Raw genomic sequence first — 23134 nt, 5'->3', positions numbered from 1 at the left:
GAGGTTACAACGAGTTGCATTCACGGCGGACGATGAGTACGTCGATCCAGAGTCTATTAGACTCTTTATTAGAGGTCGAGTAGAAGGGAAGAGCGGCGATGGAAGGAGAACAAAGAAGGATCGACAACGATCCAACGTTTCAACGGAATTTGTTACTGGAATACGTAACGGCGGTAGCAAAGACAGAGAGCGAGAGAAGGGGTTGAAACGAAAGAGGGCAACGAGCACGAGAATGGCGTGGCGGTACGGGGATTTGCACTCGACAATGCAAACTTTTCTCGTTAACAATTAAACCGCTGTTCGCAGCGTTGGCTTCGGCTTCGACGTGCAACGAAACAGAGAAGGTGGATCGTACTTAAAAAAAAAAAAGAAAAAAAAGAGAAAGAGGGGAGAAGGAGAGAAGGATCGAGTCGAAGAAGGAAGGGGAGGAATTACGAGTACGACGAGGAACAGGTAAAGTCGACGACAACAAGGACGACGAGAACGAAAAAGACGACGATGCAGCACGCCTAAGTGACTCGACTGGCCTGGCTTGTTAATTATCGACTCAGAGTTGGGGGTGTACCAGAAACGATGCCGATAGGGAAGCCTGGCGTTCTCGGCCTAATCACCTTTCCTTTTTCAACCAACGGAACCTCTTGTTTCCAATGCGTTTCATCTCATCTACCGAGGTTCCTGTGTGCCTGTACAGCGTTAGTCGTCGACGTCGTCGTCGTTCGCATCTCCAGACATCTCCAGATACGTCTCTGGGGCGCGCCCGCCAGGCAAAACGAGGCCTCGGTACGCCGACCTGCCCGTCGTCATACCTACGCTTCGTCGTACGAACACAATGGCTTTAACTAGTTAACAAGCACGAACCAACCAACACATCGAGCCGGCCGAATTCGGATACGTACGTCTACACGCGGAATGTGTCAAAAGTCGAAACTTGTCGGGTCAGAGACCTGCAGGCTATGCGAGGCATCCGAGGGGACCGCGTTCCGTCACTCTGTAATTTGTAATTCAGTTTTCTTTTAATTCCCTCTCGGCTATCCCGCCAGAAATATCGATATTATAAATATCTGAATTTCCCGTAGGAGGAGATTAACACGCGACAAATCCGCCCATCACATCGGAATACATCGAACGAAATAATCAGAAATGTTTATCGATCCTGGTAAAATCGTTGCGAGAAATTATTTTCGGTAATGCTATTCCTCGATCGAATTTTAACTCCCAAGTACCTAGCTACGAGAGACGTCTTTCACGGCACGAGACGAGAAAGTTCGTGGTTCCAGCTTGTAAACGCAATGTTGTATAGCGGTGATACACGTGCGCGTACGTGCGTGCATTAAATGCACCCAAACCGACACCACGCGACGCGACACGATGTCCATTTACGAGGCAGGCGTGTAATTGCTCGTTTCCTCAATTTACAGTCGCGAATTCAACGCGGACATTACGATTTTCCTGCGCAAAGTATACAGCTTGCAAACGAAATAGTTGGTGGAACGCGTGAATAAGCCGTCGAGTGGGCTGCTCGTGGCGCTGATGTTATTAACAAAGTCCTTCTCGGTAGGATGAAGCGCGTACTCGGCCGTCACACCGGCTGGAGAAACTTCGTGAAAACTGGACGCGCTGGTGTAAATCCTCTAAACTATATTTTCGCGACTTCTTTATGCCACGAGGTAGTTGAAACGCTTCGAAGGTACTCGAGTTGCTTCGCAGAGAAGGGTATCGCGTTAAACGTTATCGATGAACTCTCGCCGGTTAGGAAGAGCAGCAGTAGTTTCTACGATCGTGGATTTTCGACCTGGAAGCCGCCAGCACGCAAAATAATTCAATTCGCTTTATCCCCGTTCAATTACGACGCCCGTTCGCGCCAAGAAAATTACCACGTAGATACTTCTCTCTCTCTCTCTCTCTCTGTCTCTCGAATCGGAAAGCCGTGAAGTTGTACGAATATTGTTAATTGAAATGCCTTCGCGTGCAGTTCGTCGTTTCCGGCTGTACTCGCTCGTTCCCTGCCGAGCGAGATGTTATTATTCGAATCTCGTGATCCCGTCGAAATTAGATACGATAAATTGCTCGAAACGACGCGTGTTCAGACTGAGAATGTCGTGTATTAATAACACCGCTCAAATGTAAGCACGTGATTAGTATTATCAATGCGCCGCCTATTCAATATTCGCGCCCATTGTAGCAGACGTCATAACCGTGTCACGCGGTTTAATCGCCTTTGTTGTCCCGTGAAAGCCTAACATTGCGCGCGGCCCGATATACTTCAATACCTTCCCAATAATTCCGCGACGTCGGGAGAATGCGGAGAAATTGTACCGTGAAAGCGTTACGTGGGCGTCTTCGATATTACAAGACGCGCGCATGCAGCAAAGCAGAAGCGGAAATTGGGCTGGATCGATACAGGTCACTTGCCACATGCTGAAATTAACGAAGAGAGAAAAAGAAAGAAAGCCGATCAGAGATCAACAATTTTAGCCGGTATCTCGGTTGTTTACAAACGCATGTTCGCGCGATAATAAAAATTGCAAAGAAAGTAATATTTTTCTACAAATACGAGCGAAAAAGCATATTCTTGCTTTCTCCAGCTGAAAAACTATTTTAAATACCTTCTAAATTTTAATTACGTACATTCCACAGAAGTATATTTTTGTCCGTCGAATATTTATACTCGTCTCTGTAATCCTTATTGTCGTATTGTTTGACAATATTTCTATATTCATATACCGTTATCTTACGACATTTGTACGAGCATTAGAAATTGGATTACTACAGAAAAAGCGCGAGAAAACGGCAAGTGAATGGCGGTAAACGCCAACATTCGACGCTTATCTGCTACCACTTTCAACAGCGGTTCGAAGATCGTGTCAATTTAGTAAACGCATTTTGCTGACGTTCTCTTTCGTCGCCAAACGCGAATTCAGCGGTGGAAACACGAGCCAAGGAAGCCGGGTTTCCTTGCAAAAGTGTAACCACGCGGTTTGTGGAAACTATACTATACGATCGCGTGATAAACAGAAAAGAAATTTATAAACAACAAGCTGGCAAGTGTAACCGGGCGAGTTTCTTCTCGCGTTTCGCCACGGTTTAAATAGGCCGGGGGCCGTTTGAAAACCCATTTAAAAAGCCGTATGAAAAACCGTTCTTCGCAAGTACGAGAACGCATGGCCTCACGTTCAACCGGATTTATACGGTGCTCGGCCGGGAAGGGGGGCGAGTTAATGTCGCAAATTACACGGCCACGATGAAATATCACGTGCTGAAATGAAAATCGCAATCGCTAGAATGTTTCGCACGCGTAGACCAATGAAAAATTCGGCTTAATTGCTCGGATCGAGTGTCGGTGTTCGCGTTGCGATTAATGACGTCCGTGTCATTAGCCGAACGAGTGCCTCTTCTCGATGCTGTGTAGACGCGACTGTAGTAATTACGTTTATTAAGCCAGCAACGTCAATTGGACCTTACGCTGTTTTGTTATTGCCACGCGACATTCCTCGTTTAATTAGAAGTTTCGCGGAGTTGGAGAAATCCTTTCTAGGCGATCGATACCGATCAACATATCGTAGATCAGGCTGAACCATACAGTTCCCGTAGATATAATTTCACAAATGTTTTTATTATCGTTATTTGCGCTTGTCTATCTTTGTAGTTCTCCAAGAATAACTTCAAAAGGGAAATTAGACCGTACATTCGGTCCTATGTCAGCTTAGAATTGGTTGAATGTTTAAATAGGACGAATGTTTAAATAGGACTCTTGATTCATACTAAACTTTCTGTTCACACCTTACAACTTTCGAATCTAGTTATTCACACGATGGAAACAAAATCCTGGACAATCGAATTGAATTTTTCGGTAAAATTTTTATTGAAACGAAACTTGTACGGTAGTAGCGATACATTCGACTAATGAAGAGTACCGGTCGTTCGTAACATGGCGATTTAATATCGATTACGTAACTATCCAGATTCACCGGCTTAATTTTATTCGTCGATGCCGCGCTAATGAGTAATATCACTTAATTTTAAGCGATTACGTAATAGCAGAATGGGTAACGAACGATCGTTCACCTCCATATTCATGATAGTCGAGAAACCCATATTAACCTTTCAATCGTCCAATTCGATTCGTATTCAATACAAGAATATCAGCACATTGGTGAGAATTGAAAAATATATAGCTCCATTATATTTTCTTTTATCCTCGGCAGCGACAATATTTACGTTGATTTATTAGCCGTCAATACGAAAACAAATGCAGACTTGTTCCCATTAGAAGCAATTAAAAACGTTTCATTTAAGCTTTGTTACTTCAAAGCGGCCAATGCGATCAACAAATGTTACGCGAGTAATTGAATCGCGCCAACGACTATGTATACGTCAATGTAATATGAAAATTAACGGAGGAACCTATCGGCACGACAGTTGACCGATCGTGAATCCATTGAGCCGCACGTGGAAATTAAAATAAATGAGTTTAGGTATCGTGAATCCCTTTTAACGGGCCGTGCTACTCGTGCAAACCGACCTTTGTCAATTGACGAGGAAACGTCGGTGGGGAAGGAAACGTGCGCACGCCAACATAAACGAGGAGAAAAGGGCTTTTCCCCGCGTAATCGAGGCTACACAGTTACACGCACTCTTTTCGTTAGCAGTCGCAGCAAACGCGGCGACGTCGTTTCGCATCACGTGAAAACGACGCCCGTTTATCGCCCGACGTCTCTTTCACGGTCGCCTTTCGTTAAATGTCTGCGACGCTTCGTGTCGGGGCCATCTGCGCCGACTCCGCGACGAAACTACCTTACGTGTCGGTGTTGATACTGTCACGTTCCCCTCGTTTCTTTTGCGGCGCCGTCTCATCTAACTCGTTGCCCGGTCGCACATAAAATTTGTTTATTTAACACTTTCCGCGGAAGAGAATGACGCGGACTAAAGCCCAGACGCCGTGTATAAATGAGACAAACTCACCGTGACATCAACGCGTGAAAAGACTTTCGTAGCTTGAATCTTTTCCTCCGTTTCTTTCGTTACTGTTTCTTTAACCTTGCCCTTGCTTTAAATTCGCCGTTGTATCATTGTATAATTCATGAGACAAGTAAACGCTACGATCGATAACGTAGTTGTTATTTAGTGCTGAACGGGAAACAGATGTGTGTCTGTATACGCATGGTCTGGCTAAAACATGGTTATATCCCTGCAACTCTGGGAATACTCGCAGCGGGTCACCAATAACATACTTTGCATAAGTTTTCTCGCTGTTTTTCCCGGAAGTTCTCTATGCGTCTCTTTTACGTCGAACTTATCGTCCATCAGAATCATCGCAAACACTCGAAAATGTATTTGCTTAGCGCTTGATGCAACTGTACCATATACCAACGTATTACGTATTACACATTACTGCAACGTCTATAATGATAAAAGCAATCTTTTCTTTCTCTTCCTTTTTTTTTTTTTTTCTCTAAGGTTCAATCCACTGGTCTCGAACAAGTATTATTCAAGCGGAAAACGTCGTTTCACTTGATCGTGAAAACAACAAGCAGTTGTGTTCCTTACGATGCGGTTAATTAAAATCGCCGCTCTAACCCCGACGGGGTTCAACAATTGCGGTTGTGGTATATGATGTAGCTGTTCCTGGAGCAGCATAATTCATGCCAGTGTTACACGTATTGTACCTGGTTCATGGAGCACGGCGGATACAGCGGCTGCTTCTTGAAAAGGGACAGCCAATGAAAATCCTCTTTCCCAGATCCGATTACGAAATGATCTCGCAGATGTTCTACAAAGCTCTCTTTCCCCACTTTTGGTGAAATAATTAACGTGACACGCGATTATGCGACGAGAGTGCGTCGACGTTTAACCAATAAGAGAGAAAGAAGGGCAAAAGAAAGGAAGAAAGAAAGAAAGAAATGAGAGGAGTGAACGGGATTAACGCAGGGATCTGTAATGTCCTGTATACGAAGAGAGTCGGAATAGCACGAACGAACCTGAAGGATCGTTGAATAATGCAATATCCAACGTCAAAGAGGCGAAGGAAATCGATAGTGTAAAAATAAGGCACACGTCGGAAGCGCGGCGCTAAGGGGGCGAGTTCAATACTCCTAGTCGAAAATTTCATCAGCGAACCTCAAATGGGATAGTTAAATTCCGAGGATCGTCTAATTTGAATTCTTTTACGAAAGTTTCCTGCCGCTTCGAAGGTTCACCCTCGACTCGATAAAGGCGGATTCTTCGCCGAATAGTAGTACATAGGGAAAAAATCGCTCGGGAACCGGATTACCTGCTTCATTTCAATTAACCGTTCGATAAATTCGGATTGAAATTACGAACTTGCTCGATTCCATGCGAAACAGAAATCCTCCATCCGGCTGAACTTGGCGATCGGAAAATTCAACGAGCTCCTTTTCCCGAGGATTTTCCCCCTTATAGATTGCATCAAATTTGGTACGCTCCTATCAATGCGAATATTATCGCGGATTATCGGTGACCATTGAGTGTTCATCGAAAATGACCTCGACCGGAGTCGCGTCCTCGTAAAACTTCTCGAAATCATACGCTCAGTTAAATTCTGGGAAAACCAGATCCAATCGAACTTCAACGGCGAATGTAGACATCCTAAATGACGTTGGAGAGTTTCCAGCGTGTAGAGTTCCACGAATGGAGATCGAGAGTTATCGTTTGATGGAAGCAGGACATCCAGCCAGTCTCAATTACCAACTCACGGATACAATATCTTCGTTCGCCTATCTGTATTCCTTGTCCAGCTATTTCTAACAAAGTCGCGTACTACGACGGCATCGTGATAATCTTGAAATCGATACAGGTGTCGCTGCAAAATAAATTTCTTTCGCAGAACGTTCGCGTTAGGATCCTAATTTACGACGAATGGCTGCAGATACGCGGTTATTCGTCGCAAGAGAATCGAAGAAGCGCGCAAAGAGAATGTGCACGCCGCAGCATCGATAGAAGGGACAGGTTTCGCGCAAGACGGATTCCTCGTGCCTTCGAAAAGAAGAAGTTCCCACGAGCATTGGTCTAACGTATGTTTCTATCCCGAGAAATATCGATATCAGATACGGAGATAAAGTTTAAAAGACCGATAGTAAAGGACAGTTGTTGCGTATAAAACAATTTTCTTTGTGAACGCTTGAAACGCAAGCCAGAGAAATGTTTCACCTTCGTTTTTCTCGTAACAAGCTCGAGAAAGAGGAGAAGAAGGAAAAAACCTTGAAACTGTTACTCTCTACCTACGTTGTTACTTAACGCTCCTTATTCGACGGAGCACTGTAATACCTTCGAGTCAAGTTTCCTGGAAAAAGTTGAATAAGTAAAGGCACGCGTAGCCTTTGGCGTTTAATCTTTTCGATTAAAGAACAAGTCACGGGGAAAACGAGAGAAATTATGCGCGTAATTTCGATTCCACGATCAATATGACCGAAGCACTCGTCCCTACGATATCGATCAATTCGCGTCCAAGTCCCGAGTAAAAGCAGCCCTGGGATCTTCTTATATCCGTGAGGAATCCAAATAAGTTTTTCCTTGAGGCTCCAATCCAATCCGGGCCGGTTGATTCTATCTGCTCACGCGGAAAGTGCCTTTTTCCCAGGAGGTGATAGTCGCGTGGTTCTTTGAACGGATTCGCTTGCTGCATCGTAGCCACGTATGTGTAGATGCTGATAAATAAGTAACGTAGTGAATTCTCTCAAGCCCGAAGTTCAATGGGTCTACCGGACCTATCTCGAGTATAGCTGTTCGCGTTCCGTCTTTTCTTCCACGGCTAATAAACTTAAAAGCACCATTCTTCTCTTTCAGCTTCTTCGGTAGGATCTAATCCGTCTTGAATTAATAATTTATTGCACGGCGTATACTTCTTTGCATAGTCCCATTCCACCGTTACTCGTGTCTTCTATATATTGCGAGTAAAAGAGGAAAGGCGATGGACCTGCTCAAGCTGTCCACTACTCGTTATCGATCATCTCCCGGGCCATTACTTTTCTTCGATATACGATATTCACCATAACCAATGGATCGTCTCGATTGGTCGCACGCTCGAGGATCGATCGCGAATGCCTTGGAGGACCGTTGTCCGTAAGGAATCCCAATAAGTCTTCTCATCCTCCAGACGCAATTGGCGAGTGCCGATTCTTCGCATCGATGTGAAAGAACTACCTTTCGCCGTCCAACGACGAGCGAACGAAATGAGAGAGGGAGCAGATACAACGGACCATAGGATTGCCGAGAGAAGAGAAAATAGCTAAGAGCGATCGGAAAGAGAGAAAAGAAATAGTCCGGGTAAAAGATTCGAAGAAGCAGGTTCGGTCGAAGTGCAGGCTCGTCAGGTCCTTTACACGAGGTTGAGGAAAGCTACGTGCGAGAGCTGATAAATAAATAACACGAGCGAAAGGAACGGTTCCGAGGAAGCGAGCGAGCGAGCGAGCGAGCGAGTGAGAGAGTGAGAAAGAAAGAGAGAGACTTAAAAGAGAGAGCACGGTCAAGAGGCAAGGATGGCAAGACGGTAAAGAAAAGTAACGCGAGCCCGTAAAGGAGAATCAATTCGATTCCCCAACCGTATCTTCACCCCGCAACCCCTATCGTTTCCTCGCTTCCCTCCCTTGAAACTTTCACCGTCGCCGTCAAATCTCCTTCTCTGCTCGGCGTCGTTTTTCTTCAACCCCCGCCCCCGTCCCAACCAACCCCCCACCCCCACTTTTTGCACGCTTCCGAGCCTGCACACGCCTGTTCCTTCCTTCCTTCCTTGGCATCGCCCATACTCCTTTTTCGCGCAACAAGTGCGCCCCGACTCACATCTTTAAGAAAGCACCGCGCCCCTCCTTTCTCGTTTAAGCCACCATCGTCCGCTGCTAACACCACCGTCGTAGCCCGCCTCCTGCTCTCTTCTTCCTTTTGCTCCTTTTCTCTTTTTCCCCTCACCCTCGTCTTCCCATCCCTTCCCCTATCTACCGTCTTCTTCTTTTCCCTCCGATCGTTTCTCTCTCGGTCGATCCTCCATACCCAGTCCTCTTTAGTCAAGCCGCAACTACCTCCCAAATCACTCCACGCTCTTTTCTCCGCTATTCCCCTTCGCGATAGCTTACGGTCGGAAACCTACTGGCAATCGTGCGCTGCTCGCTGCACGTACTCTACATTTTAAGCGAGTATTGGACAGCTTGCGCGCCTGTGTGCACGTGTCCCTTTCTCCCCTCGTTTTCTATCAACCCCTTCTCCCGCTATTCGAGGGTGAGAAAGTGGCGGAGAAAAGTTGGCGGAGACAGCCGCGTTGAAAGACGAACTTCGCGGCTGGGATAACACGAATTCGATGTTTTCTCCAACCGATTTCTCAAGGATCCGAGGGAAAAATTTCTCTGCAGGTTGTAAAGCATAGGTCCGTGCGAGTTTTCTGCCTCGACAGAGGACCAATAGAGGGGAATGGAAGAAGGCGACTCGTGTCTTTCACACAAGGCAACGGCGTCCAACGAGGCAGAGGAAGACGAGAAAACACGGCAACGGTATATTCGCGAATAGTGGCGATTAAAAAGTTTTTACGAGCGTCGTGAGGAGAAAGACAACGTTGGAACGCATTTGCAATGATATTCGATATCGGCTAACTTTTCCAATGCTCGTAATCTCGAGTCAAAATCTTATATCCTTCTAGTTCACTAAGTATGGTATTTTGATTATGCGAAGAGCCATGGCATTGCTTTAACGTCTCTTGAGAGAACTCGAAGATAATATACACGGAGCGAAGGAAGAAATGAGATCAAAATGAAAGAAGGAACAGAGGAGACGAGAGTCAAAAGTGAAGGCAACAAGTATCGTCTACAGAACGCAGATGTTTACGTGTTTTTTTCAACGGGGTTTTGGATTGCCATCGAGCAAAGTACGGTGAATTTACCGACGATTTAATACTCTCAGGAACGTTTATAGGAGTGCAATAAATAAAAGTCGGTCACTTGCAGCGGATGGCAAAGACATCACCGACGGTTCGATCGCCTCGGAACGAAATTACTTTGGAGAATTCGAGCACAAAAGTTTCCACCTCGATCGCGAAACGACAGCATTTAAATAACGTGAAAGCCAACTTCCCGTAACGAACTTTTTATTTACGAGTATCGTTCGTTTAAACGCGATCATTGCTACTTTTGCGGAACGGTTTTCGCGAAGTTATTAATCGATGACAGTGGCTCCAACGATCACCCCGACCTGCCCGGCCAGGAGAAAGTTATTAATGACGTAAGTTCGAAGGAAAGCCGAGTACGAAGTTACTCTTCTTGGATTGGCTTACAAATTACGCGAGAAGTTGCCAAGATAATGGATTCTGAAATAAATGAAACTGGCGTCTATAATTTAAATGGACACCTGCGGTGCTACTTTCGTCGCGTGATTGAGCAACGGTGAACAACAGATCGTCTAGTGGCAGAAAATCAATCACCGGACACTTCGGTTGAAAACAGATTCGAGGCCCGTCCTTGTCGAGAAAAGAGAGTTGGAAAACGACCGGAGCAAATACGCGTTTTCTGCCGTTTCTGTAAACCGACGTGCTTCGACTCGATGCCACAGGTAACTCCGCGATATTAAAACTTTTCAATATCGTTCGCTCATCTGTCGTTTTTATTATCTTTGACGAAGAAAATGAAAAAGAATAGTAAAAACGGCAGGAAAACATATTCTATTCGCTACGTTTCCATATATTTGTATCTCTAAAGAAAGGAGATACAACGAAACTTTATGGGGTTTATACGGAAGATGGAAATCAAATTCGTCCCTGAAAAAGAACAAACGGGCAAATTATTTCTCTCTGGAGGAAGTCAGTTTATTGGCCGAATACTTCTTGTTCCTGGAAAATCCGGTGACGTCTCTCATTTTCTCGCTTCGCGTTCAGAGACGCAAATATTTACCCGGCTAAACGCACTTCCCTCTCCCGCTTACGGTGAAACAGAGCATATCCCCCATGGTATTGCCTGTCTACGGACGGTGAAATGGCCGACGGCCGAAACACGACGACCGGAACACGACGGAACGAAACGATCCAACGGCCATGATTTCCACCAGCAGAAGTACAAACCAGGAGATTTGTGTTCTTACTTACCGCGGACAAGGATGAGGGTGCTGGACAGAAGTACGATTCTCAACGGCCAACTGGCCATCCTGGCGTAGACCGTTACGTCGATTCAGCTTCCTCCTGAAACAATACAAGCGTGCCCAATCAATCAACCCATCCATCCCAATCCGCTATCCGCGTATCCCAGCCAACTCTAGCCCGTCCTTCTCTCTCCAACTCATCCACCCTCTTCTCTACTGCTTTGTCTCTCTTTTCATCCATCCCTTTCCTTCTCTCCCTCTCTGTTACATTGCATACTCACGATCAGACCTCATCCCACCTTTCGCTCCGTCCTTTCTGGCAGACTGCCCGTTCTACGCTCTCGCCCCCAAGCCACCCTATTCCCCCTTCGCTTCGTACCCAAACCCCTACTCCGTATCGACAATTTTTTTCCTCTCCAATCCGTGCCTAGGGGTTTGTCCGCTCAATGAAAGTCCTCCCAGACGGTGCGCGTCATGCGACGTACATAATCATAAAACACGCGATGCGTACCTGCCAAAGGATCGTTTTTGTATACACGTCGATATTCTTATTCTTTTCCCTTTCCTCTTCATCCTCTTTTCTTATTTTCTTTCCTATTCTCTTCCCATTCCTTTTTATATTTTTCTACATGTACAAAGATAGATATCCTATAGGTTTCTTCTCTATCGGCATGCCCGTTTAAAGGGAACAGAAGCTTCGGGAAGAAGCCACGTTAAAACTCGATGATGTATCGGTATCGTATCGGTATCGTATCGGTTCAAACGAAATATTATATTGTGATTGGATATGTGTTTTTTTCGCGAATGTTTCGCTCGCGAGCCGCGAACGCAAGCTCGGGATCGCTTTGATCGTGCAGGCCTTTCAAAGCGGGCAAGGATAAATTTTGTTGGGCAACACGCAAAGGAATCGTCGTCCTCGCAAAGAGAATATAAATACACAACGGTTGTGTTGTATTCTATTTACGAGTTTAGCTGCTCGTCGCACACCGACGCTTTCTTTCTCCATTGGTACTGCTTGAATATTGAACATTTTTTCTCGCCTCGATTTTTCACCGGGCTCGCGCCGACTGAATGGCCATGTGCATATACATATACGTGCCGCGAACTGTGACGATTCGTAAAACGCTGAATTCGTTCCAGTCCGGAGTCCAGGAAGAAAAAGACGCGGTTAACGACCGCAGCCGTGTTGCGTCAAACTAAATGCCGCGATACTTTCAAAATTGCTTCAATGAATTCGTTGTTGCGCCCTAAAGCCAACTTTTTAACTCTATTGGATTACTTGGTACGTTGAAATATACGGAAAAATCTAAACGTACTATATTCTCACAGAATTAACACGCGTTTAAATGTTCCTGTAGACGATTTTCTACGATCCATCGTATTAAATCACAAGTCTTTTTGCCGTCTTTTTCAGGAATGAATTCCTCAAGTTTTTGCCAGACTGCGGAATATTTTTTGTCATTAAGAGAGTTTTATAAAAATCAGAGTGAGTGACAGTGAAATAGAACGGATAACATTGAACATGTCGGTTGAAATGTGATATATTTTACCTATTCTTTATCCATACACGATACCCAATATCGCTTGCAAAAACGAAACTTTTAATTAACCAATTCCGGATTTTTCTCTTTTCAAACAAAAGCAGTATTTGTTCGAGTCTAACATTTCAATATTTAACGAAAGTAAAATAAGTAATTCTCTTTTAATCCTATAAAATACAAGATAGAACTGTTACAGAATTTCCGAACGATCTATTAATGCTTAATGACAATAGTGAAAAATAACAAAAAGGTACATTACATCTTTAAAACCGAAATATGATTATGGATTTTAGAAGCATTCGAAACAGTGTATTCGCGGCGGATGGAAAGGCGACGTTGGGACGTTTGCTCTCCAAATTATCGAGAACCCAGGGCGCACACGAATATTCAACACGTTATAAAGCTATAAATACGCAACATATTTACTAATTAGTGAGGTGTGGAGAGACCGAGAGCAAGCTGCCTCTAGCGTCATTAAACTACACTGAGAGAACGCAATGCGGCGCAGCTGTGTTTACTTAACTGTATTTTACTATTGCAAATACGATTTTGCGCATTAATGGAAGAACGGTCGCTCCCACCCCTTGCTCCGCCCCTATGACAAAATATACTCGGACCCCAACGTTAACTGACATTTCTGCGATAACCTCGTGTACTGTTTAATATAACTCTTATCATGCATACGCTCAACATTTATGAGATAACGAAGAATACCGTTTGGTATTGAATTACGAGTTTAAAGTCAAATCCACATGCAAGATCGTTCGACGGATCACCAATTTCGAAATCCTACTGAACAATTTTGAGAACGAAACAGCTTAAGTTATTATATATTCTACGTTAAATCTCCGTTCGACAAATTTGCCAATATTCCCCCATAAGCGTTTTATTTACGATCAAATATCGGAATAAAAAAAGAGATATATCTTCGTTTCGCGTCTCGTTGACTTGCCTTATAATCTTCAATCGCGACACCGGAAGGACGAGTGACTGGATACGGCGAAACGAATACAGGCACTTCAGTGGGAAACGAAATAACTGTACTTTTTGCCATTTCTTACTTCTTCTCCACGCTGACTGATTCAAAGACTTGAAATTTGGAGCGTAAAATCGTTTGATTCGCTTCACGGCCCCGTCGTCACGTTTGCCCCTCATTCTAGTCTTACACTCGCTCGTCTCGCCGTCAGAGAGACGACCTACACCCGCCGCCCTCGCTTGTACCCTTCGTTTCAGCCAACCATCTAGCCGGTTTCACCCGCATTCGAACGTCATATGCAACCTACCATCCTTTCGTCTCGTCTAAATTCCTCTGTCTTCCTCCCTTTTCATCATTCTCAGCGAAAAAACGGAAGCGAAAAATACCTCTTAATTTTACGACTAAAATTAGCCTAATTTTGATAATGTATAAAATGTAGGACTTTTATTTATCGTCGTGCAATTTATTCTTCATCTATGAATTTTTTTTTTTTTTTCGATGCACTGAGAAAAATTTCAGTATAAAATTGGAGTGGGAAGACATGCGTACGTAAAAGAATTCTTTCATAGTTTCTTGAAACTTTTTTTACGATAGAGAGGCACATGTGCGATGAAAATGACACGAACGTCATAATGCTAGTATCAACGAAACATAAAACAAAGAGTTTTTATTTCCTATATTTTCATAATTTCTGAGAGATTCGAATGTGATCTTTCGATTTCCGTTTCTTGCAAATCCTTGGCATTCAACCTGTCCATGGCAGCGACTGATATCGGGAAAGACGTTCGTTCTCGAACGTTCGGAAGATTAAAGAAGTTTTCGCGGAACGGGACACAGAACCCGGAGATGGAAGAGGACTTGGACTAGGTCCGAAGATTGGGTCATCCCGCGAATATATCCGTCGACCGGATCGAATCGGGTAACACATTGTTCTCGCGGCAAGGACAAAATTACCTTTATCCGACTGGCGATGAAACGGAACCGGGAAGCAATTCCCTCCGTTCACAATTAAGTTTACGAACGAGAATTGACGCGCCATTTTCCCGTCGCGAACGAATTACCGATTGCAAAACGTGAAACATGTTGTAAAAGACAAAGACGCATTGCAGCAAAAAAGGAAGGAAAAAGAAAGAAAGTAAAAGAAGAAGTCAAAGCAAAAAAATATTCGGAAAGCAGTTATTTGACTAGCTTTAAGAAAATATTACAGACCTGAGCGTACTTCTATAAATCGAGCAAGAAGAAGTAACCGTAAAATGTTTTCAAACTCCAAACCTTTGACTCTCTCTCTCTCTCTCTCTCTCTCTCTTTCTCTCTCTTCCTCTTTCTCTTTGCTCGTCGATGCAAGTTCCCGATGAAACCAGCAAAAATCGTTTCTCTCGCGAATGCAAAGCACGTATGTAGGGATAGGAAAATCAACGTAGCACGCGGAAGGTGTCGAGAGTAAAATGTGATCGACGTAAAAGGACGAGCGAAGCGGCATGAAACGGAAAGAAGCCGTACAGGATCTTGCCACGGTCGCACCAGTGGTGGATCGTGGTACGCCGGGCAAGGCGACGTACGAACGTAATTGTGGCGCTAAAAGCAATTTCCCGACGCGTAATCGTTTTAGCAAAGTGCTTTGCAATTTAGCGAGTCTTTATTAAAATAAAGTCATTCCCAAGCCGGTACTTTATGACTGTCTACCTATCTCCTAATCGTTGGCCATCGACCAAGCGCTTTAACTACATCGATTTATCGACCGTTGAATATTACAGATCCATTAGTCCGACCAGCTATCGACTCGTAAATCCGCGCTTTCTCCCATTCGTCGATTTTATAATACGAATTAAACTGCATCCCGAAAGGTAAGAGGGGCAAAGGGTTGCGAGGGCGATGGAGCTAGCGAACGAGCGTGTACGATTGAAACGTGCACGTAATTAGAAAAGGTACAGCAGCGAATATCGCGCACGGCCGCGTTTGCATCAAGCGTGAACTGTAATTTAATGTACTTGCACTATATTCAAAGATCAAGCGGCAACACACAAATGGACAACCTGTGTGGGCACGTACCGACATACGTATGTGGGAGTGTTCGCATTTCTCTCTCTCTCTCTCTCTCTCTCTCTAGCTAATCTCTGTTTATACAGAATTCATAACTCGGAGAGAACAAAAGGGACCCGTAACCGGGGTTAAGGTTAATATATCATTCCTTTAACCAGAGAATCTAAGTCCGTCTAATGGTGAGTTCGCACGTAATAAATACGATAGTAACCGGTATTATTTACGTCAGCCTTTAGTTCAAAAGGTAACAGCTGTCCGGTTCTGTGAATCCGCCTTTTGCTTTTCGTTTCCATGGACAATAAACGGGTACAGGAGAAAAGTAAGAGGAAATTAAAAGGAAAATAGAAGAAAGAGGGAAAAAAAGTTATTTGAACGAAAACGCGTTATAAATGTTTATAAATGTTGCCGTGCATGGCGGGAGCCCATTTGAATATTTAAAAAGTTTGCCCCAGCTACGTCCATTTGCCGCGCACACAAAATTAATATACCTAGCCTTGATAAAAAAAAAAAAAGAAGCAAGCAACAAAGGTAACGACAAAAAGACGCAGAGACAGAGAGAAAGAGAGGGACATGGTGTTTTCCAACGTCAGTTTCATTCCACCGTTGTCAACGTCAAGAGTATTCTTCTGCTTCGCAACTCGCTACCCCATACTTCTTATTTGCGGAGCTCGTCCACGAAGCCTCCACCTCTCTTCTAACCTTCATTCATCCGTGTCTCGCTTTCACACCCGACACCTTTTTTCTACCAGCCATTCCATCACCTTAGGTCGTCGCCTACAACGGACCAACCATACTTTCCTGCTACGTTCTTGCTCCCATGCGAATTCGTTGGCATCTTGTCCTCGACTCTCCTCTTATCTGTCTTGGCAATTTCATCCAGATGAATTAATCGCCCGAACTTAAAGATGAGAGGAAACGTTATTTGTTAAAATCAATTTGTCCCCGGAGATTGCACCAGTAAAGAGGATCTAAACCCGTGAAATTTATCGCGTCAATTTATAACTCCATAATTAATCACTTTCCACGAATGAATCTCTAAAAAATATTTCTCAACATTAAAGCAGAGAATCCAGTGATAAAATTTTACATTCGGCTGTCTACACATAATAAAGTCCAATTAAAAGTAATTGCACCGTTGTTAACTTGAAACATTTTGGACAGAACCCAAGAGTGGTACGTGCACGCGTTGAATAATGCACGCTCATAAGTTGTCCGCTTCGTTATTTGGAAAGAAGACGAGCGTGTAGAGTGCATAATAGTACCGCGTATCGAGTCAGTGGCGGGCGGAAAAGTGTGGGTTCGTGGGAACCGAATGTCCTTGAAAATTACCACGCGTTTCGTCTTGGCGGTGAAAATTTCAGGAACGTTGTACCTCGGAATGTAATGCAAACTTCCGGGACCACCTGCTGAAACCACATTTCAACGGGCGCATTCGCTGGGAATAACGCGTTGGTACCGATGCATTAAGGTCCTTGAACCCAACCGCGTTTCACGATGCGCGTCAGGCAAATTTCCGCAGCCATAGCTATAAATCTTGAAACGTTCCCGCGAACGAACTAATATTAATTAACGTGAAAGCTGCGGGAGAAAATGTCGCGCATCAAACATACACCGTTTGTAATTATGTTTTGCTAACGTTCGGTCCCGTTTTACTTTCCGCGAAATTTGGTCTCGAAATTCATTGCAAAATAAGTCGTACGATTAGCCAATTACAAGTGAATTACATCGAGACACGGCTGCGAGCCAGCACGAATGTCTCTGTTCTTGCGGGATAAAACCGATCTCGCGTTGAGTACATATAGTTTCCCGTATAGCTCCTCGAAGTTGAAATAGGACCATTGGAAACTTTAGTAAAATTTAATGAACGAACTTTATGATGACAAAGTTTATCAAGTGCTCAAGGTATTATACACATGTAATTAATAATTTGTGTTTCTTTTTCTATTTGTACCTATCATTCGTTACATCTCGTCTCTGATATTTTCTGTACGGATTTCTGTAGCAGTAACTTATGTTCTCATTACATACACATGAACTACGTTACAGACATTTTCTCTGATTTCGAATCAAATGAATTGCGTGACCATGTATATGTTTCGATGAATGAAACTCTATAATTTATTTCTGTGATATAATATAACGATATATAACGTATTAAATAAATTACATAACTTTAATATACCTGACCGTCTATGTATTTAGTGATAACTTGAATAGCAATAAAATAACTTTATGTCATAGCGTTCTAATCTTTGCACGTGTCCCTAATTCGATAGTTGAGTCAAATACTACCATTCCTCTTGTAAAAAGATAATTCATCATCCGGAGCATTTACGCGAGACAATTCCATTCATTTCATCGGAATACCAAACCGCGAGTCGTCGTGTGAGAAAATCGATCCACCCCTTCGATGCACGCGATGCGATTCGCAGTAGGAAGATGCAGCATTCTCCGTCGCGAAAAATTCCTATTACCCGCCGGGGAATTTTCATTTTCTCGAATACTTTCGCGTTATTTCTATTTCCGCAAAGTCCTCATCTTTCTCTTTTTTTCCTTTTCTTACATCTATCTGTAGTGGCCTCATCGTTCGATTTGACCGCGTTTTCTGACAGAGCGAAATAATATATCAGCAGCCAAGCGATCGTGTACTCGAAGATCCTGGTATTCTCCACGAGATCTTGGGTGACCCGTTATTTATAGTGGATTGAAATTCGAAGACTGCGACGCGCCGTGGAATTTCATTAAAATTATGACTTAGATATTGGAACGCGACGAAAGCGCGCGCGTGAAGGCTCGTTTACGGAACGTGAATTGACTCGGCAAGTCTATGCCGTGGCATCTCTGCTGCCTCTCCCCCTCTCTTTCTCTCTCTCTCTCTCTCTCTCTCATTCTCTTTCTCATTCTCTTTCTCATTCTCTCTATCTATCTATCTATCTATCTATCTGTCTATCTATCTATCTGTCTATCTATCTATCTGTCTATCTATATCTCTCTGCCTCTATATATATACATGGTGGAATGTATACCTGTATGTATGTACAGAATGCATGCTTTTGTGACAACGTCGCTGTATAGCGTGCGCGGGCTTGTACAAAGTTTCCTACTCTGTTTTTGAAATCGTTGAGTCCATACGCAGCCTCTTTGTGGGCGCAGCGATATGATCACGCTTAGAAATCTCCTTTACCGCAGGTACGTAAAAATCCTATTTTATTTATATTTATAATCCGACAGTTTAATATTGCAAAACTCGACGTAATGAGCATTACCTTTGCGAAAGAGGATAATTACGTAGCTGACTTTGTTGGACTCGATGCGCGGATCCTCCGCGTTTCAAGATCTTGACAGAGAGCATTTTACTTTAAAGAAGTTTGATAGAGACAATTTACGATTTATCGAAATTGTTAGAAACATCTACGAACTGGTAGGATTTGCTAGAAGTACCTCTGTTCTGATTGGGTTTAATACGGATGACTTCGAACCCGTAGAATTCGCTCGACTTACTTCTGAAGTTTCTAAGTTTCCGATTCGGAGGTTTTGGGGATTTTACGGTTGTCAGTGTTCTTTGCCAGACCGTAGCATTATCAAAACCTACAGATCATCGAAACCTAAAGAAGATCGTCGAAAACCTAAGATTATTATGCTTCCAAAACTATCCAGATGCTTGAATTACTGCGGTACTTAGGATCGCAGAGGTTGTCGAAATGTGAGAACATTCAGAGTGCCTGGGATTTTGGAATTCTTCCATAACTTCGAGTTCTACACCGAGTTCCACGAATCCACTGTAGTCTATGAATCTGACGCGTTACCAACAACGTTTCAGGATGCTCGCTCTAATTTTCTAAATCCACCTGATATGATACTAATTAAATGCTTTATGCTCTAATTTGTTCTGTACTCCGATTTTCTGAATCCAAGGTATTCTTAAATACTCGCTATATAGATCCAATCAACTTCCGCGAGGCTAAAATTATTCCAATTAATTGAATGTTGCGTATTTTAATCTTCCGAATGCAAGTTAGCTCCAGCCAAGACTCTATAAACTCGATATGTGGATTCGATCAACTTCTCCGAAGTTAAAACGCCCCGCGAAACAATCTCTGCAAACCTCAGACGATGCCAATTGAATTTTACAAATTAGAAAAGACTGTGATCGACTTTTAGAAACTCGAGATAAGCAAACGTTTATTGATACGAGTTTGAAGTGTTCTATTTCGAGGCATGCGAGTTCGATACGATTTATATTCTGTCCCATGAGTCCGACGTTGCGTATAACGAATCCCACGAGTCCGATGTTGTTTGTATTAGATTATAGAGATTCGCGGATAGCTGTATCAGGTTCAATTAATCTGAGAGTGTCTGTAACTAGTTTCACGAGTCTGAAGCCATCCATATCGACTCCCATGTGCCCCGGTAGATCTATAAAAGATCCTATAAATTCCTACTTGTTAAATTCTATCAAATTTCACTAGAAATGTAATATCTTACTTCAAAGATAAAGCGCATCAACCTATTGCCTATCGTTACGAATTAATAAAATAAATAAAAAAAAAAAAATGAAGATTCCTGTAGAAAGTTCGATTGCATTCAACGTTATTTATATTAAAGCTGTTTCGTTCAACGCGCCGTCGTCTATAACGTTTACATGGCATTGAAGATACGCAAAAGATAATACACACAAGCGAATTTAAAGGCTATCCAATCTAGGTGAATCGTAAGCGTATACATCTCGTATATCTTGCGAGAAAAAGAGAGAGGAATTTCTAGTTTACGAGGCTGGATAAATATATTTTTACACCGGGCAAGATCACTGACCGAATAGAGGCAGCAGTAACCTGGCCCTCGGGCTATTCGCGGGGAATCCGCACCGTTTCACTTTATCGCCCCGTTGTCAGGCTATCCTGAAAATACGGAAACGTCACTGTACCCTTGGGGGTTTCTTCGTGGCAGTCAAGCCCGCAGCGGTGGAACGAAAATATAAACTCTAAGCTAGTAGAGAAAAAGCTGGCTTTGGGACGAAATTCGTGGGGAAATTTTCGTGAAAATCGTACATGAGCTATCCTATTAAAGGTATCGCGCAGCCTTTATCAAACCGTTTAGAAAACCACAAATCCCATCTTTTCTGTATGCCAATATACTATTAGAATTTTTTGATATTTGCCAATATTTTATATCAGTCGTTGCGTTCGCTCGAAATTTCTTTTCCTTTTTTTCCCTCTCTCTTGCTCTCCCGTTATCCTCCATTTTGTGCTCCTGTTACTAAATGCACCTAAGAGAATATGAAATTTCGTTTCGAGAGTTTCGACACGCCTTTGTGCGAACGTGTATACACGCACCGGTCGTCAATGCGCAGCTAACTTTCGCAGAGTGTACACTACTTCAAACTCGTTATCGGACAACGAGTTTTTCTAATCTACCAACTGAACGTTTTACATTTTAACGACATACATGGAAAAAGAGAGAAAAAAACAGGCAGTTAATATATCAAAGCGTGCATTATTAAACGAACAAGGGGATTTTCTCCGTTATAATCCCTGTAAAAAGGTTCTCGTTCTCGTTGAATTTTATAGTAAGGCGGAAAAGGGAAATAAAATTATCCATCTAACTTTCCGTAAGCGATGTTCTCTGTTTAATGTTCGTAAACAATTTCCAGACGCGAATGCTCACTGTGATCCTGTAGCTTTCTACTTGGTACGGTATATTTGTTTTTCAACTGGCGAATCGTCTAAATAATGAAGTTTATGCAGCTGCAATACTTCCTATGGAACGCATTGATGAACGGGGCTCGCGTGCTCCTTTTTACTTTTCCTTCGCCCCACCTGCTCACTCTCTGGAGTGGAGAAATAAAAACCAGAAGTTGACAAAGAAACGGAACCAAGAGGGACGCCGGCGAAATTTTCTCGCGTCGAACTCCGTCACGAGTGTTTTATCGAAAAGTTCGGGGGGTAACCGAGTTTCAATTGTCGAAAAGAGAATACCATATTTCCAACGCGACTTGACTCAGCTAACGGTGGCCGTAACACGAGAGTAAGTATCCATCCGACTAATTCATTGCTTAACTTTCCGAAGTGGCTGCTAGTCGCTGTGTAACATTGTCTCGAGCGTAATAAGAGAGCCGGAGGAATATTAACCCTCTGCCGTCCAGAGAAAATATTTATCACGAGCTGCTCGTTTACTCGTACCATCGGAGTTTTCAAGGAAAAGTTCAAATCCCTTCGCAAATTGCGTGCGAGGATATAATCAAACAAGAGACTGAATAGTTATGCGACGCGAGCTCGCTGATTTATAGCCCCGTAGCAGCAGAGAGAAAGAATATCAATGAAATTTGTGTAGAAATATCTTCTGTATCCTGAGTAAAACGTTGTATTTGAAAAAACGCTGACATGTAATTGTAACAAAATTGTAGAAACGGTGGTACATGGTTAAATTGGGTTTGTTGAACATCGCGGTTGTTGGGTTGTGTGTTTTTCGCGTACGTTGGACAGAAAAGTTTAGGAAGCAAGCATCGGAAACTTGGGAAAGGAATTACAGATCTTGAATCGAGAAATATAATTTTATAAAACTCAAAGAGAAGAATTTGATCCATGAACAAAATTGACGCTCCATATTGCCAAAGTCAGTGCGCTGAAGTTTGACAAAAGACGATAGAAAACAACGATGGAGGAAAATTTCAAGAACGTAGGTTATAGGGGGAACAGGTTGTCGCAACGACGTTAAACTCGCAGTAAAATTTCACTAAGGCGGATCTTGTCAACGAAATAGAAGAGAGGCGGACAAAATCTTTGCTGTCCCTCGTGGATTCGAGTTGGTAACGCTCAAGGACTAAATTTTTCAAACTCCACTGGAATTATTCGATGGCTGTAAACGCTCTCATTGCAGATCATATGCATGTCGACGAATATGCGCCTCGAGGATAGGCCACTCTCGTTGGTCGAAAAACACGATTACAACCAAAAGACACAAAATTTATAGGCAAAGTGGCCGGGCCAAGGAAAAAGAGCACCGATAGAAGAAAGCATATATAACCTGAGATGAAATCTATCGGCACGTAACCTTGTAAACGTGATGCCAATCAACATCCAGCTAACATCCCAAAAACCGAGCGAGCGGACAGTTTATAGGCGATCTATCGTTATCGATGCTCGTCGGATTTTAAAACTGCCTTCCTGAAACGAATAAAAAACGCGGAAGATTCGATACGAAAAGGCAGTTTTTAAATAGCAGCACGCGCCTCTATTGCGAGCGTCCGACCGATTGTACGCAAGTCCTCTTGTAAAGTCTGATAAAAAAGGAAACATCAGTCCGAACGTTTTCAACGATTGGAACAATTTTTTCCTTTTTGCTTTTGTTGTTTTCTTTTTTATTTTTCTCTTTTTTTTCGCAATGTTTCGTATGAGAACGCGAGGATCCATTGTCACGGAAGTCGTGTGCAATTCCCAGCGGACAGCGAAAATGCAATAACGTCAGTACGCTAATGTTCGCGGAAATAATGTATTGCTGCTGGTAGTGT

At 43.3% G+C, this 23134-nt stretch overlaps 1 protein-coding gene across 11 annotated transcripts in view; it reads right to left on the bottom strand.

Moving 5' to 3' along the window:
• The window catches only part of LOC117155789 (cell adhesion molecule Dscam2), a 175238-nt gene that overhangs the window by 88486 nt on the left and 63618 nt on the right, over positions 1-23134 (bottom strand). For all 11 annotated transcript variants that reach the window (XM_076619524.1, XM_076619522.1, XM_076619523.1 and 8 more), the window contains one exon: positions 11078-11170. In XM_076619524.1, coding sequence (XP_076475639.1) covers positions 11078-11135 — 58 coding nt within the window. In that variant the 5' untranslated portion in view covers positions 11136-11170. The remainder of the gene's footprint in view (positions 1-11077; positions 11171-23134) is intronic.

This window comes from Bombus vancouverensis, chromosome 6 (genome assembly GCF_051014615.1).
Source record: "Bombus vancouverensis nearcticus chromosome 6, iyBomVanc1_principal, whole genome shotgun sequence".
Classification (NCBI taxonomy): Eukaryota; Metazoa; Arthropoda; class Insecta; order Hymenoptera; family Apidae; genus Bombus; species Bombus vancouverensis.
The sequence above is the reverse complement of the archived record's forward strand: the minus strand, read 5'-3'. Positions and strand labels throughout refer to the sequence as shown.